Below are 15,073 nucleotides of genomic sequence, written 5' to 3'. Positions count from 1 at the left end.
ATGCTTATCCACATTTTATTGACATGTTTAATAGTTTGAATAAAAATAAACGGTCAGGGCATTGCTGGGTTTTCTACCATAATCTACATGATGAACCCAGATAATATATCATTCAAACTACAAATGCCAAAAATCTCTTTCTTTGTTTAAAAAATTTTAAACATCAGAAGCTGTTGAGGAAGAAATGTTGCAAAAGTGTGGAAAAAATAGATTAAGTTAAATTTATGAAATATTTAATAACAAAACTAGGCTTAGAAAAAAAATTAAATGAATTATTCAAGTTAATTAAAAGACAATAATTATTAAAACAAATAAATTAATAACAAATTAATTAAAATAGGTAACTACGTGAATACAACAATTGGTATAAAAATAGGAACATAACAGAAAGTTTTTTTGGATAACTTGTAGGCATTTTTATGATTGGATCATCGAGATCCATTGCATCATAAAGATTAAAACTCTCAGTTCTTCTAACAGACCCTGCTTTATAGGCAGTGGCAGATTTAACCAATAAGTAAGGTAAGCGGCCGCTTAGGGCCCCAGGACATCTGGGGGTCCCCAATAAATATCTAGAAGTAAAAGTTATACCTATAAACAATATATAATTTTCTATCGTATTTTGTATAGTAAAAGTCAAACAAATATTTTTTTACGTAATTAAATATTGTTTAATATACAGTTTGATATAACATTATTATAATAACATAATTTTGTGCACTAATAATATTATGAAAAAAATATCCCCCACCCTCAATCATGAAACAGTCCAGCAGTCAAATTTATAATATATATATATAATATATATATAATATATTTTTTTTAGTTGTAAAATCATTTTAAGACATCCAATTATTTAAAATGTAAAGCTTACGTTAACATAAGACGTAGAAAGTAAGATTGAGTCATATAAAAAACAGCTAAATAAATAAAAATATAATAAAAATTGAAGGGGTGCATTTTAGGACTTGAAGCCCCATAGCTGGAGTTGCTTAGGGCCTCCAAATCCCTAAAATCGCCCCTGTGTATAGGCCTACTTTTTAAATGTTCGATATCTCGATGTCAATTGTGTAATCTAAATACCTTTTTAGATTTTTTAATTCACTTTATGGAATCGTGTCACGTGATAGCTTTGTGTTGCCTACAATTCGTGAAGACGGTTTTTTTTTTTTTTTTGAATACGAGCTCAAACATATGCAGTGAGTTTTCCCACTGAGTTCCCCGTGTGTCGGCTCTATGGTTCGTTCTTGGCACCGGTTCTCCGGCGATCTGCGATCAAAGCTCTCGGTCGGTCATGGCGTCTAGACGCTGCGCGGTTCACGGCAGCGCCGCTGGAGGGCGTCAGGCTACGTGAATGTAAACAGAGTGACGCCAGAGTTTTGCAGTGGTGGGGAAGGCATACGTCACAAGCATAATGGCGGAGGCTGGTTGAGAAGGAGAATTACTCCGTGAAGCGGCAACTGAAACCAACTTCATCGCCAGCTGAAGAGGTGACCGCTGGTCCAAAAAAATGGCTTGCAATTTCAGCCAGGAGAGAAAAAGCGACAAAGAGAGCAGCAAGGCCGGCAGCCTAACCTTGGAGGATGGCGACAGCAAGAAGCAATTGTTGTCAGCCTCTAGCACGGCCACATCCAAGCAAAATGGCGATCAAGCTGGATGTGAAGACGAGCAAATGTCTGAACAAGATGCTTCTGAGCGGCGGAGGGCAGGCCTGTCGGACCTGAAAAACTGCGGTGGCTCGCCTTCAACGCTCCCGAGGTCGGCTGAGGAGCTGCCAAGGAAGAATTTTCAGATCCCGAGGAAAATCAAGGAGCGGAAAGGTTGTGTGCACCATTGCTACCACGGTTACTACCATTCCCGATATGCACTCTTTGGGTTTCACGACCTGCAAGTTCGCTAAAAGCGTGCTTTGTGCCGCTTTGGGTCATATAAATAGACCCGTATTGATAAATACACAAGGGATCTATATTACGCGCCACGTGATTTGCTTTAGAGGCTTGCACTACTGTTACTAAATGGATTTTAACGAGTGCGCCGCGTAGAGCTGCAGGTAAAGCGGCCGCTCAGATGCAACTCGCACGGCCACTCGAGGATCCGATTCCGGCCGAGTTATTCAAAGCACATCTCAAAGACGTGCGTTTTCGTCCTCATGGTTGTAAAGCTGACGGAGGCCGGTGTCATTGCTCTGCTCGCTGGCTGTACACTCCTCCTCCCATTCCGTACAGTTCTGCCCCACCACATGACACACTTCTTCCCCTCATCAATGGCAGCAGTGTGAGGTTCAGTTGACCGCTGCATTTCTCCCTTCAGTCTTTTTACGCCACGCGTTTCAAACACCTGTCAGTCCCGAACAACCGGCCTTATTTTGAGCTCCCCATTCATTCCCCATCGTTTCCTCGTTTGGCAAATAGTGGGAAAATCGTTGTCAACTTTAATGAAAGCGAAAGTTGTCAACGGAAGGTGCTTGTGTATTTATGCCTGACAACTTTCACTTTGGCCTCTTTTTTTAAAAGATTTAGCTGTTTGTTGGTGCTTTAACGTATTTTTTTGTCGTGTGGACTTTGTTTAGATGCACAATAAGCAAAACAGACACTAAATAGCTTTGTACTGAGTACTAGCTAACGTTATTTCAAATACATATTTATTAAACGTTATGTTGTTTTGGTTGGATGAATAGGTTAACAAGTTGTTAAATATTAGCTCGTGCTAATTGTTTCTGAACGTTTCCTGATTTTTCGTGAAAAAATTATTCATTTTGTGTCACTTGCTAATAATACTAATACAGCGTTGGCTATTGAAAATGCTTGTGTACATTGTAGTTTAATTGAGCTGCATTGTTCCACTTTTGGCATTTAATCGTGGCTTCATTATTACAGTTTTTGTTGTTAAACCATTGCAACGGCAGCCATTGTTTTGATACACTAACTCGTGTCACCATTGTGTTTGTATTAAATCTGTGGTTGTACAGATTATCAATTAACCCAAATGGTTACTACACATTTACTATAATGAAACTGGGTCATTTTAGGGCACAATAGGGCACATAATCTAAATTATTTCAATATTGAAAATTAAGCAAAATTGTGGACGTGCAAGCATTCTGTAATAAAATGTTGCAGTAATGAGCATGCACAATCTTGCTTTTTTAAATGGGCACTTCAAAATACTCTTTAGTCAAGTCACTGGATGTTTGCTTATTGTTTTGCATTTGTGTATGCGACACATGCAGAGAATAACATGTTTAACTTATGGTCTACTGGCAAAACAGTTCTCTGTGTACAACACTTAAGGTCGTCCATATTTCAGGATTCTTTGTAAAAAAAAAAAAACTGAAATGTAACATTATAATGCCATATACCTGAGAGTATCTCTTGAATTTGATGTTTTTCTGATTTAATGAGCTTTGTCTTCTCTCTCCAGGTCTCTTTCAGCACTTGCCTCCAGAGTCCAGAGAGTTTGAAGACGTCGTGAAGCTTCTGTCCACGTTCTACCTGGACGCAACATCTCGAGCGACTTTCAACTACACCAAAGCTTCTCTCATTCACAACGAACTGTTGGAGAAAGAGGTGAGTGCTGAGTCAAGTTAACAGCATTTTTGTTTGCAGACTTGATGAATAAAATTATCCTCGAGCCACTTAAGATTATAATTTTTAAAAATGATTTGTCTTCATAGTTCATCGAGAAGAAAAGGGAACTCAAGCAGAATGGCAGGACAGAGGCAGAACTTGCAGAATCCTATGCTTTTCTGCTGTCTGATAGGAATAAGGTGAGGCTGTGTTAATGTCTGCTCCGTAGTTTTACTTCAACCTGTTTAAATGTAATGGCTAGTTATAACTGCTATTTAAAGTGTGTCTAAAACAAAACTAATATGTTGTCTTCTGTTCTAGGTTCACTTTATCTGCGAAAAGGGTCTTTCTGTGGGACATTCGCGGATTAACAATCTAGGAAACTCTGCCAAAGGTAAATGTTGTGCTTTAAAAGAGTCAGTTTGGCTATACTCGTTTTCTTGGGAGGAATTTGTTTTACTGTGGTCACTTGATCTTGTGGTTTTGGACTAGTTGAATTGGTCAGGGCCAAAATGATCACTGCTCTGTACTTTCTTGTACTAGGCCAAATACATGTTCATGCATCAAACTCACTACAGTCATTTATATCTGAGTGGATAAATGTTTTGTAAAGAAACATCTGTTTCATATATTGGTCAACCCCTCTTACCTCTTTCTATTTTCAGAGCATGTTTGAGGTCTTGGAAGTAACATTAGGTTCATTTTGTTCTTGGCATAGTGATTTCTAATTTACGATGATCTTTGTGCAGTTTACTAAAGCAGTTCATTTGTGTTTTAAAGATATTTAAATGTTGTAAATGTGAGTAGGATCATTTTAACTGGTGAAGTGAAGTAGTTTCTGCAAATATTTAATCTGAGCAAACACGGCATGCTCTTAGAAGAGACTCTACATTCTAAATAGATTGCTAACAAATTTCTTTGGATTACCCTAGGGCTTGTTTTTGTGTCTCACAGAACGTCACCCCAAGTAACTCTTCCATCCTTTTCTATTTTTAGGGGTTTACCTTTCGAAATACTCTGATTTGTTACAAATGAATCCATTTGAAGTAGGTGCTGCAGGAGAGATAATATTATTTAAAGTCATGAAGGTAAGGAGGTATAACAGCTAGAGTTATCAAGCATTAAATGTAATTTATTTTAATTTCAATGCATAGTTTCACAATAGTAAAAACCAATCAACTTTTTTTTTTCTGCAGGGTAAAGTGAAGATAATTGAGAATATTCCTAAAAATACTCTTGAGCCCACCCTTAAATATGACAGCCATGTGTACAAAAATGCCAGCAAAGTGACCTCATTATTATCCTACCGAGCCTTTGAGCACACTCAGGTAAGTGTTTTTTGTAACCTTTTATTTTGTCTTGTTTGCTAAAATGTCCTGTTATTCTAATTGTTGTGTTTCATTCCAGCAATACTTTTATGAATTTGCATATGATGAGCTCAAGTCAAGGCCTAGACATGTGTTGCCATACGCGGTTGTGTCTTTTCAATACAAAGGCAAAGAATCGAGCATTGGCACACACAGGTATGAATTAATTTATTGATAATGTACATAGAAATTGTAACAAACATTTTTGGTTTAATCTAAATTTCACTCCTTTTCTCTTGTAGCAGAGTAAACAGCATGTTACATGAGGGACAAAGAGGTATGATTTGTATTTATCACCATAGATCTCTAAAGAGATAATTTAATACAGTGCTGTACACCCTCACAGCTCACTCTTAAGTCTATATTTTCTTATAGGATGCTTTAAAATAATATATTTGTGCATATACATTACATTAGTCTGTACCAAGGACAAAACTGAAACTAATTAAGCAAAAAATCTTGAGATCACAATTCAAAAATTAGTACACCCAAATGATTGTTGAAGGAAAAATAATAAATAAAGAGGACAAATCTAGAGAAACATAAAAAAAATGAAATATTGATGAATTTTGTAGTTTGTAATTTGTTTTTGCAATAACTTGTTTGAATTGAACTGCGTTATCCTTCTATTTTTAAAGATGTTAGGTGGCCAAGCTCTTATTTCTTACTTTTTAATAAAAAGTTTTGTTTAAATGCATTACAACAAATTTGTGGCTATAATCACTAAGAGATGGAGATAATATTATTTTTCAAATGGGGGTGTACTGGTTTATGCTGAGCACTGTAACCCTATATCCATACAATCTTTATATAATATAAACTTATTTGATTGTTTTATTATGATGCTTTAGTTCGGCGAAGATATACAGTTTGGAGTGGTTCACTGGTAAATAAAGGAGAGGAAGTCTATCAAGTGTACATCCGGTCTTCAAGTCTCCCTCATCTTCCACTGAAACTGTGAGTTTTCTGCTCTTACCAATCCAGATCAACCAAAAATATCTAAACAGTGGAAGTCAGAATTATTTGCCCCCCTTTGAATTTTTTTTCTTTTTTAAATATTTCCCAAATGATGTTTAACAGAGCAAGAAAATTTTCACAGTATTTCTGATCATATTTTTCTTCAGGAGAAAGTCTTATTGTTTTATTTAAGCTAGAGTAAAAGCAGTTTTAGATTTTTTTTAATAAACATTTTAAGGTCAAAATTATTAACCTCTTTAAGCTATATATTTTTTCGATAGTCTACAGAACAAACCATCATTATACAACTTGCTTTATTACTCTAACCTGCATAGTTAACCTAATTAACCCAGTTAAGCCTTTAAATGTCACTTAAAACTGTATAGAAGTGTCATGAAATATATCTAGTAAATATGATGTACTGTCATTATGGCAAAGATAAAATAAATCAGTTATTAGAAATAAGTTATTAAAACTATTATGTTTAGAAATGTGTTGAAAAAACTGGGCTAATAATTCTGACTTCAACTGTTAATTTCATGGGTTTAAATGTCTTTTTTTTTATTTTTCAGCCCAGACAAGCTTGACATCAATACGGCTATGCATCTGGATCAAGTGAAGCGAAAGATCCCACCTGTTTTGCTGTCGTGGGAAGCGTACAGTGGAGCACGAGAAGGTAGAATGAACCCCAATGATGCTTTTCAGCCCAACACCTGGTTGTTGATATTGATGTGGTAATGTGTTGTGGTATTTTGCAGTGCTGAAGTGTGGGATGCACTGTAGCCTGTATGAGGTCATGGGGAAGAGTAAACAGGAAAACAGCCTCACGGGACTGCTGCAACGGCTTGAGAGAGAAAGAATGGTGAGCTAATTCACACCCTGCTTTACGCTTTGATACAATTAATGCCTGCAGCTTTACTCTAGCCGAGCTTCACCTCCCACCCTCTCGTCTCCGTGCTGTATCATAATAGAATCTGTGTCAGCGATCTGATATGCACAAGTTAAACTGCCGATGTTTTATTATAGGCATACTATAATTAAACTCTTCACTCTAGGTTTTGGTGAAGCCATTGGTAGACAAAGGATTTCTCTTCCTCCTTTCGTCCTCTCAGTTGTTCACTAGCATGGGTAGGTTTACACACAGCCTTTAAACTCATATGTGGCTGCTGGAATTGCTGTTGGATAACAGAGTCTATTTCTTGTTTCTCTAAAGAGCGACGGGGAAGAAGTGACAGGGTGTTACAGGCGCTTTTTATCTTTCAAGAGCAAAGAAGCATCTCGAAGTTGAGTAAGTGCCTCTAATGTTTTTTTTCTCCCCACACTTACTTTAACTTGTTTTCAATAGCCAAGTTAACAACTGATTTGTATCTTACTTTTAAGTTTCCAAAAACTCCGGAGTGGAGGAGGACCCTCTTGTTCCATTGGAGCCGAAAGACGCAGTCATCCATCAGCTTGACACTTTTGTACCTGCCCTGCATCATTGCTTCTATAAACTACGTGCCAATCCCCCCAAAGAACTTGCAGCAGGGGTGAAACGGCAGGCACTGGACTACCTCAGTCAGAAGGAGCAAGGTGCTTTACGGCCTTTTCACATCGCAGAGTACCGGCACACTTTGGATGACCGGACCAGCCAACACCTTGCACCTCGACCTAAGAATATAGATGTGGTGCTGAAATCATACGTGTACAGTCCGGGGCACTTCCAGCTCCCAGTGGAGGTACTACAGCAAGGCCTAATGGACAGCCAACAAGCAGAAGCATCTCCCCCTGCGGGTGCAGAAGAGTACAGTCCTGTCTCAGACTGGGGAGGGTCGGATAGACAGCCATCGGCCAGCAGCACAACTGGGGTTTCTCAGTCTAACGGTGGTGCTCAGAAACAGCAGAGTGAGTATGAAAAAGAGAAGATGGAGAAATTACTAAAGCTGATACAGTTACATAAGCGGACTTTGGGAAAGGATGAGGGGAGCGGAGCAGAAAGAGAGGAAGACTGGGACGCTGCTGGTCTGAAGAGGAGGCTGGAAAGGGAGGGTCCTGGAGGTGTGAGCAAATATCTTAGGACTGGTCTGTTGAACGGAGAGCCAGGGAGAGGTACGTTTCTACTGAATTAATGTAAATTTAGGTATAGCATGCAGATATTTTTAAACGTATAGTATTTTGTCTAGCAAAAATGATGTATTTGTGAGTTTGCAATCTCTTGGATTAAGTGCTAAAATTAGAGGTGAAGAGCTTCAGTTCTTCTGTCTTTCTAATGTTCAGAGTCTCTGGAGAAGAGTTAATTTGTCACATCTTTAAAAAGGGGCAGAGTGCATGCATGCACGATAGAGCTCCAGCACAATAGATTGAGACTGCAGTTCCTGGGAGAGTTAAGCTTCTTATTGACAGCCCTTTTTTTCCTCTTAGTTGTGATGGATAGCATGGGACTGTGTGATACAGACCTGCGGGAGCGTGCATCTCAGAGTCCCACCCTCCGAGACACCCAGGCCTTGCTCAAACTCTTCCTCAGCACGCTCAACAGGATGGCCCAGAGCTCAACCACTGCCAGCAATCAGCCTGAGATGCTCCCCAAAAACATAGAGGAACATGACCCCACTGAGTCCCTTACTCACTGTGATCTTGATCTGCGTGGCAGACGTGTTGATGAAGAGCAGGTTACCCAGGATTTCTTGGAGGTTTGGATCAGACTTTTCGTTGTGTCTAATGTCACGGTTAAATGCTGTTGAGTTAACTTGTCAGATGTATGTGTAGGAGCAGACGGCCTGCAGCAGAAGCAGTGTGGATGTCTACAGCCCCGCTTCCAATCTGGAGCAGCAGCAGCCACCCCGTCCAGCAGAAGCTGCACATCAGATCCACCAACTATGGAAAACTTCCACCACAGGTGCTTGCAATATTTTAATGTTTGCAATCTTTTTAAGTTTTGAACATTTTATGAAATTGTTATAATAACTGTGCTATGTTTATATCATTTAAAATGTATATCGATATTTTTATTGATGTCAAAGCAGATGTCAGTTTATTTAGAAGCTCTTACTCCAAACTTGGTTCTTCAGAAATCATTCCTGAATGGTTACAGTGTTTATTTTAAATAGAAGCCTTTTCTATTATTACAAATATCTAATATCTATTTTGTCAACGTTGGTCAAATTAATTAGACCAGTAGTGCCCAAACTCTTGGAGGGCCAATGTCTTGCAGAGTTTAGCTTCAACTTGCTTCAATACACCTGCCAGGATGCTCTTAATATGCTTGTTAGATCTTGATTAGTTGGTTCAGGTGTGTCTAATTTTGGTTTGAGCTAAACTCTGCAGAACATCGGCCTTCTAGCACCTGAATTAGACCTTGCCAAATCTTTGCTAAGTTCTTTGAACTTACTTTGACAAATAAAAATATGCTTTTTTTTTTTTTAGATGGTGTTGTTGAACCTTGTCTGAGCGAATCAGAGAAGCCAGTACAATGCCTGGGGAAAGTAGTGGACACTATTCTTGACCGTGAATTTCAGAACCTGTGCACAGGGATCCATAAATTGATGGAGGCACAGCATATAATCTACAACTCACAGCCTCCTTTGCCACGAAATGAGGACCTGACCATACGATCCAGTCCCGCATTCTCACCTTTTGTCTCCAAATATGTTACTCCGCTGCCTGTGCAGGGCTACGTTAAAACTCTCTGTGAAAAGATGAACCATCTGATTCATTCTCCTAGTGTGTCTTTAGAACATGTGGCCATCGCAACACCACCTGCTGTTGTCCCAGTGCCTGCCCCCTTACCACCTGCTCCACCTCCTTTTGCCATTCCGGCTCCTGCCCAGCCCAAACTGCCCTCACCTCCTGCTCAACCTCGCACTAAAACATTATCTCCAGTGCCTAAGTCTAAGGCTTCATCAAGCAAGCCACAAACTACAGTTAAGCAACCTTCTTCAGGCAAACATCGCCTAGGTACTGTCAAAGAGGTCCACCTGTTTCAACCTGAAAAATCAGCTGATCCCAAGGGTACAGATATTGTAGAAACTTCTGTCTCAGAGTTATCCGCAGAATCTTCTCTGGCAGGAACATCAAGCACTGTTATTGGGCAAATCAAGCCTGATGTGTTGTGCACACTGATGGAGATCATGCAGAAGAATGCAGTCAACTTTTACATTCAGACAGGTGATGAGGAGAGTGAACTCTGCACTGAGATAAAGGTATGAAAGTTTAAAATGTCAGAATACAAGGATGGAAAGATGTTCTTGACCAACCTTTGAAACCTTGTCTATAACTTCCTGTTTGGTTTTACAGGCATATTTAAGGAGCCTTGGCAACATCGCTTGCAACCCTCTAAATTATCTGGAGAGTAAAAGTCAGCAAAAGTTCATGATCATAATTCAGAATGAGGACATCGCCACTCATGTACATAAGGTGATTAATGTCTCAGCATTGTAAACTGCAGTTTGTAACGATTTAATTAGTTGCACAAAGCAAACTGAGAAGCATCCATTTTGAAGTGTTGTTCCTTCTACGCTCCATTTAGATCCCAGCACTGGTGTCTCTGAAGAAATTGCCCACAGTTTACTTTGCTGGAGTGGACAGCCTGGATGATGTAAAAAATCGTACTTACAATGAGCTTTTTGTGTCCGGGGGTCTCATTGTGTCTGATGAGCTCATTCTCAAACCTGACAATATTATGCTAGGTAAGAACTGAATGTAGAATGTATCTCTTAAAGTGTGAGGGCAAAAATGTATGTAACATTTTTTGTAAATTGAGTCTCAACCTCCTTTAAAAAGAGGCTTTAAACACTAACATTTGTGTTTACAGCTAAGCTACAGGCATTTCTTAAGTTCCTGGAGGAACAGGGCTCACCCTGGAAGTGGAAGGTGCACTGTAAGACTCAGAAGAAGCTTAAAGAACTCAGCAGGTTAGGGACAAGATGATTAGACTGTTTTGACAATTTTGATGGACTCTTGGTGTCTGACATACTTTCACTTTCACAGGTTAAACACAGAGGCCCTGGATCTGTTAAACCTACTGACAAGCTACCAGAAGAAACACCTAGTGGAGTTTCTGCCCTATCATGAGTGTGACACTCCATCTAGGCAAGCTCCGGATTTGGATTGTCTGGTCAAGTTGCAAGCTCAACACACACAGCTTCGACACCTTGTCTTCCTTACAGGTATTGGTAGCTGGTCCAGATGAAAACTCATGAGTTTTGCTCTGGATGAACTCTTTTTACAGTTGGCACTTTTTAGCATGATTGCATTGCATAAACTGGGAATGATTTAAGTTTTAGAAATGTCATTTTGGGTAAATGGATTAAGCTTCTAATCCAGCTCAATAGGAACTACCTGTTAATATCTGTCCACTCATGTTTTTAAAGTGTGAACATTCAGAAAGCCAATCTTAGGGCCTACTCACACTATGCCATCCGTACCGTGCCCAGGCCCGTTTTCCAGATCGTTTGAGAAGTGTGTGAGTGTGCTGAATCGGGCTCAAGCACGGTTCACTTGGCCGGCCCTGGCCCGGTTGGAAGAGGTGGGCCTGAGCGCGGTTCACTTGGGCTTTGGCGCTGTACGCTTGTGTGTGTGAGTGCAAAATGCGCCATAGCCCAAAACAGAAAGCGAGACGTGTCTTTTAAGGGACTGTTTCATATGGATTTATTAATCTTTCTTACTGTTTAGTGTACTCAAACTGGCGTAGTTTATTAAAGACGCAAACTCCTCACTGCACAACAGCTGCGCACCTTCAGCAGACCTCCTCATTCCTGCAGCACGAGAACATTATGATTGTTTATGAGCGGCAAAAGTGGCAGATCTGTTCGGCGAAATATTTGACTGCGTGTCACCACATCCCTAAGGACTGTTTGCGAAACATTTGACTGCATGTCACTGCATATCAAACGACTGAAACGATATAACTAGAGAAATCTCCACTGTGCTGCTGAGTGAGTGAGAGCGCTTCTCACTGAACAGCGCAGCAGCGATGACGTAAGCGTGCCGAGGCCCGATATGGTGTGAGTGCGGGGCGTCGGGGGAGAAGGGAGGGGGGACAAGCGTGCTTTGGCCCGGTTCGAGGCAACTGTACCTAGTGTGAGTACAGCCTTAGCAGCAATTCTGTTTCCTTTGTCTGTAGCACTACACGTTCAGGTGATTTAGTCCTCTTTTTGTTGATTAATATGACTGTGGTGCAATAGCGATGATATGTGCAGTTGTCTGCAGAGTTTGCTAAATTGTTTTTTTCTTTACATTTACAGAAAGACACGATGACAAATTCTCTCAGTTCTCTGGTAGTGGAGTCATCATTGCAGGTATGAATGACATAATGAACAACTTTCAGAGTTTGATCAGTATCCCTGAAGACGTTACAGTGGCTGTCCTACCTAATCCAGGTAAACTCTTGATCTTCTTTTCCTGACAGAATTCACAAAGAAATGATAGATTTTGATTTTAACACTTTGTCATTTATTTGATTGCTCAGTGGAGCCTGATGCTGTTCGCGATGAAGAGGACATGTCTATAGACTCTGAAGATGACATGCCAGTCTCCGATACTAACATTCAGACAGAAAAAGACCTAACAGAACCACATGCACCTCAACCCCCTCCACCCCAGACCGATGGATTTCGTCCTCCCCTTCCTAACCAACCATCTTTGGACCCCATAATGGATCCACTTGTTCTTCCAAACCCCTCTATGTGCCCTAGCCAGGGCTCTTTCTCAGATTACGCAGCTTTGAAGTCTGCCATAGCTCTTTATAAAGCTGCCAGTCAAGAGAGTGCATCTAGGCCTGAAGTAGAGGACACCCTGACCAGTTTCGGTGTGAACCCCCACCAGAGCTACCTGTGTCCCAGTTCATCACAGTGGAGCCCTTACTCTGGTTCTCCTGCATACCACATGTCCTCAGCATATTCATCTCCAGTCCAAGTGGCTTCCAGGGGATCAGATTATAGTCAAAGTGTTGCTCCTCCTGGGGTCCCACCTCCTGCAAACACCCTGACCCTACCCATTGGCCAACCGCTTCCCATTCCCCCATCCTTCCCTCAGCCCCCGGTTAGCTTAGTGGAGGTGCTGCCTCCTGTTCCAGAATCAGTCTCGTCTCTTCAACCACCTGGACACATTGCTGACAGTGTGGGAGTGCCTGGGGTGGAAATGGCAATCACTGCTAATAAGCAAGGACATCCAGGCTCTCAAACCATTAAGAAAGATGTAGAGACTCCATCTTCATCTTCTACTTTTTCTTCATCCTCTATTCGCACCACTTTTCCCTCTTACCCAGAATCCACACTCTTTCCAGCCCTCACTCCAATTCCCCCTGTTCCACCGCTTTACAACTGGGGTCCCACACCAGGAGGCCAGCACAGTTTCACGGCTGGACAGAGCGGGGCAGGATTTAGTGCTTTACCTTCAACCCAGTCTGAGGCCGCAAAACCCACAGATGGATCATGGATAGGAGCCACAGAGAGTGGGACCTCTCAGGAACAAGAGGAAGAAAAGGCCATGACTTCAAGCACCTCTAAAGTAGGACAGCAAGAGGGCATCGGAGAGAAAGACAGTGCATTGGCTAGTTCAAGTTCTTGCAGCCAAGGCAGCAGAACTCCAGTGAACTCGTCATCAGAGAGTCAGGGTGGCAGTCAAGCCCCTCCTGCCAGGGGTGGCATTTCCAGCAGAGGACTCTTACCCCTCCCTGGAGCTCCAATGGGAGCCATGTGCCGAGGTGGACACAACAATAGCATGTACAATCCCAGAGGGGGTCCCCCTGATATGATGCGGGGTGGCTTCAGGGGTCGAGGAGTTCCACCGCACCCTATGAGATCTAGACCGGGTAGGGGTCACATCAGAGGAGGCCCATCCTGTAATTGGGGCTACCCGCCTGGGAGGGGAGGGGGTGGACGGTCAGACTACTATTCGGACTACACTTACAACTGAATGCCATTGGGATGCCATGCTCCCTCATAGACTACTGGCATTAGGAATGTACATACTTAACAATAAGAGCACATCAAATATCTGAAATAAAGGAAAAATGAAATCTGGTTTCGTATTAATGAGATAGTGACTCAGACGGTGGCCAGATTTTCACTGTTTTCGGTAATGCTCTTCCTAAATGAGATGTTTGAAAAACCTTGTTCATACCACTATATTTATATTGCCAAGAAATGTAATTGCCTTTCAATGTTTCATTTTTGTCAATACTTTTTGTTTGGATTTTCAAGGAGAAAAAAAAAACGGTTTGTGAACAAGGAGCAAAATGCAGACAATATTTTTTTAAAAGATGAAAAGTGAGTCATTCTTCATTTTAGCTGTTTTTGGTTTTTTTACATTCTTGGTTGTACAGATGTTATATTAAAACAAGGTTGTATCAAACATGATGTCCTGTTCAGTATTAAATCAAAAGCACAAATGTGTGAACTCTTTGTACATGTACATAGATATTTATGACGCTATATAAGAAATGATTAGATTTTCTTTTAAATGTGATTAATGAATGCCAATGTTGTTTCATAATGTGCATTGGCAAGTATTTAACCTAGCGGTTTAAAAGCTGACCAGCAGAGGGCACCATTTCCTAATGAATTCTGCTGGTCTGAAGCTGATGCGGTGTTTGTCAAAAACAATTTTTTTTTTTGTTAAATATATTCTGAAATTTATGCACCTTGATTTAAAAACAGTGATTCAATTTGCCCTTAACATGAATCTGATTAGCTGCAGTTCTGTAGAATATTTCTCAGGGCATTTTACAAATGTTACTAACAGATAAACAGCTCTGTCTCTGAAAACAATGTGTACGAATTTGTTTAAAACACTCTTTCTCTTTCTATATTTCATCCTAAGTGGTGTCAGCTGTAGCTAGGATGAGAGATGTTTTGTTTTGGGTCACATATGGGAGAATTTGAGTGTGTGTCTATTTTACACTTTCTAAAATTGCAATGAAACTACAGTGTTTAAAATTACTGGGTATGAATATCAGTGGTTATATATTTTTGAAGTGCATTTACATCTTTTTGCTCATTAGTTCAATATGTGGGTCACCATTTTGCATCGCCAAAGCTCTTTTTTTACTATCGTGCTTCAGTGCAGGTTAGAAAGAGAGCAAATCGTGTTTGCGGCAGAAGGGGACAAAAAAAAAAGAAAGCTTAAAGGATTAAGAGAAGGCTGAAAAAATAGCCAGTACCTAGTTTGCCCCAAAGAGTAATCTGCTAAAATCTGACCTTAGGT

At 40.5% G+C, this 15,073-nt stretch overlaps 1 protein-coding gene across 2 annotated transcripts; it reads left to right on the top strand.

Moving 5' to 3' along the window:
• The first annotated feature begins 1,398 nt into the window (after positions 1-1,398).
• Positions 1,399-14,221, top strand: tasorb (transcription activation suppressor b). Of its 2 annotated transcripts, none has more exons than XM_073938801.1 (23): positions 1,399-1,820; positions 3,421-3,566; positions 3,674-3,766; positions 3,888-3,960; positions 4,563-4,654; positions 4,763-4,894; positions 4,974-5,089; positions 5,179-5,210; positions 5,785-5,890; positions 6,463-6,566; positions 6,649-6,752; positions 6,946-7,018; positions 7,104-7,178; positions 7,271-7,978; positions 8,291-8,559; positions 8,636-8,765; positions 9,293-10,068; positions 10,163-10,282; positions 10,395-10,554; positions 10,680-10,779; positions 10,856-11,034; positions 12,112-12,246; positions 12,336-14,221. In XM_073938801.1, the coding sequence occupies exons 1-23, from the start codon at positions 1,511-1,513 to the stop codon at positions 13,781-13,783; spliced, it is 5,481 nt and encodes a 1,826-aa protein (XP_073794902.1). In that variant the 5' UTR covers positions 1,399-1,510; the 3' UTR covers positions 13,784-14,221. The 2 variants fall into 2 exon arrangements, with proteins under 2 accessions (XP_073794902.1, XP_021325606.1); XM_021469931.2 differs by having other exon boundaries at positions 5,176-5,210.
• The last annotated feature ends 852 nt before the right edge of the window (positions 14,222-15,073 follow it).

This window comes from Danio rerio, chromosome 23 (assembly GCF_049306965.1).
Source record: "Danio rerio strain Tuebingen ecotype United States chromosome 23, GRCz12tu, whole genome shotgun sequence".
NCBI classification, from domain to species: Eukaryota; Metazoa; Chordata; class Actinopteri; order Cypriniformes; family Danionidae; genus Danio; species Danio rerio.
Note: the sequence above shows the minus strand (reverse complement) of the source record. Positions and strands in the feature narration are given on the sequence as shown.

What these genes read in the sequence shown, in the direction of transcription:
- tasorb (XM_021469931.2), top strand. Translation starts at nt 1,511, where the DNA reads ATGGCTTGCAATTTCAGCCAGGAGAGAAAAAGCGACAAAGAGAGCAGC. An exon ending in GAAAATCAAGGAGCGGAAAG is followed by an intron (nt 1,821 to 3,420) that starts GTTGTGTGCACC and finishes TTCTCTCTCCAG; the next exon opens with GTCTCTTTCAGCACTTGCCT. An exon ending in GTTACATGAGGGACAAAGAG is followed by an intron (nt 5,211 to 5,784) that starts GTATGATTTGTA and finishes ATGATGCTTTAG; the next exon opens with TTCGGCGAAGATATACAGTT.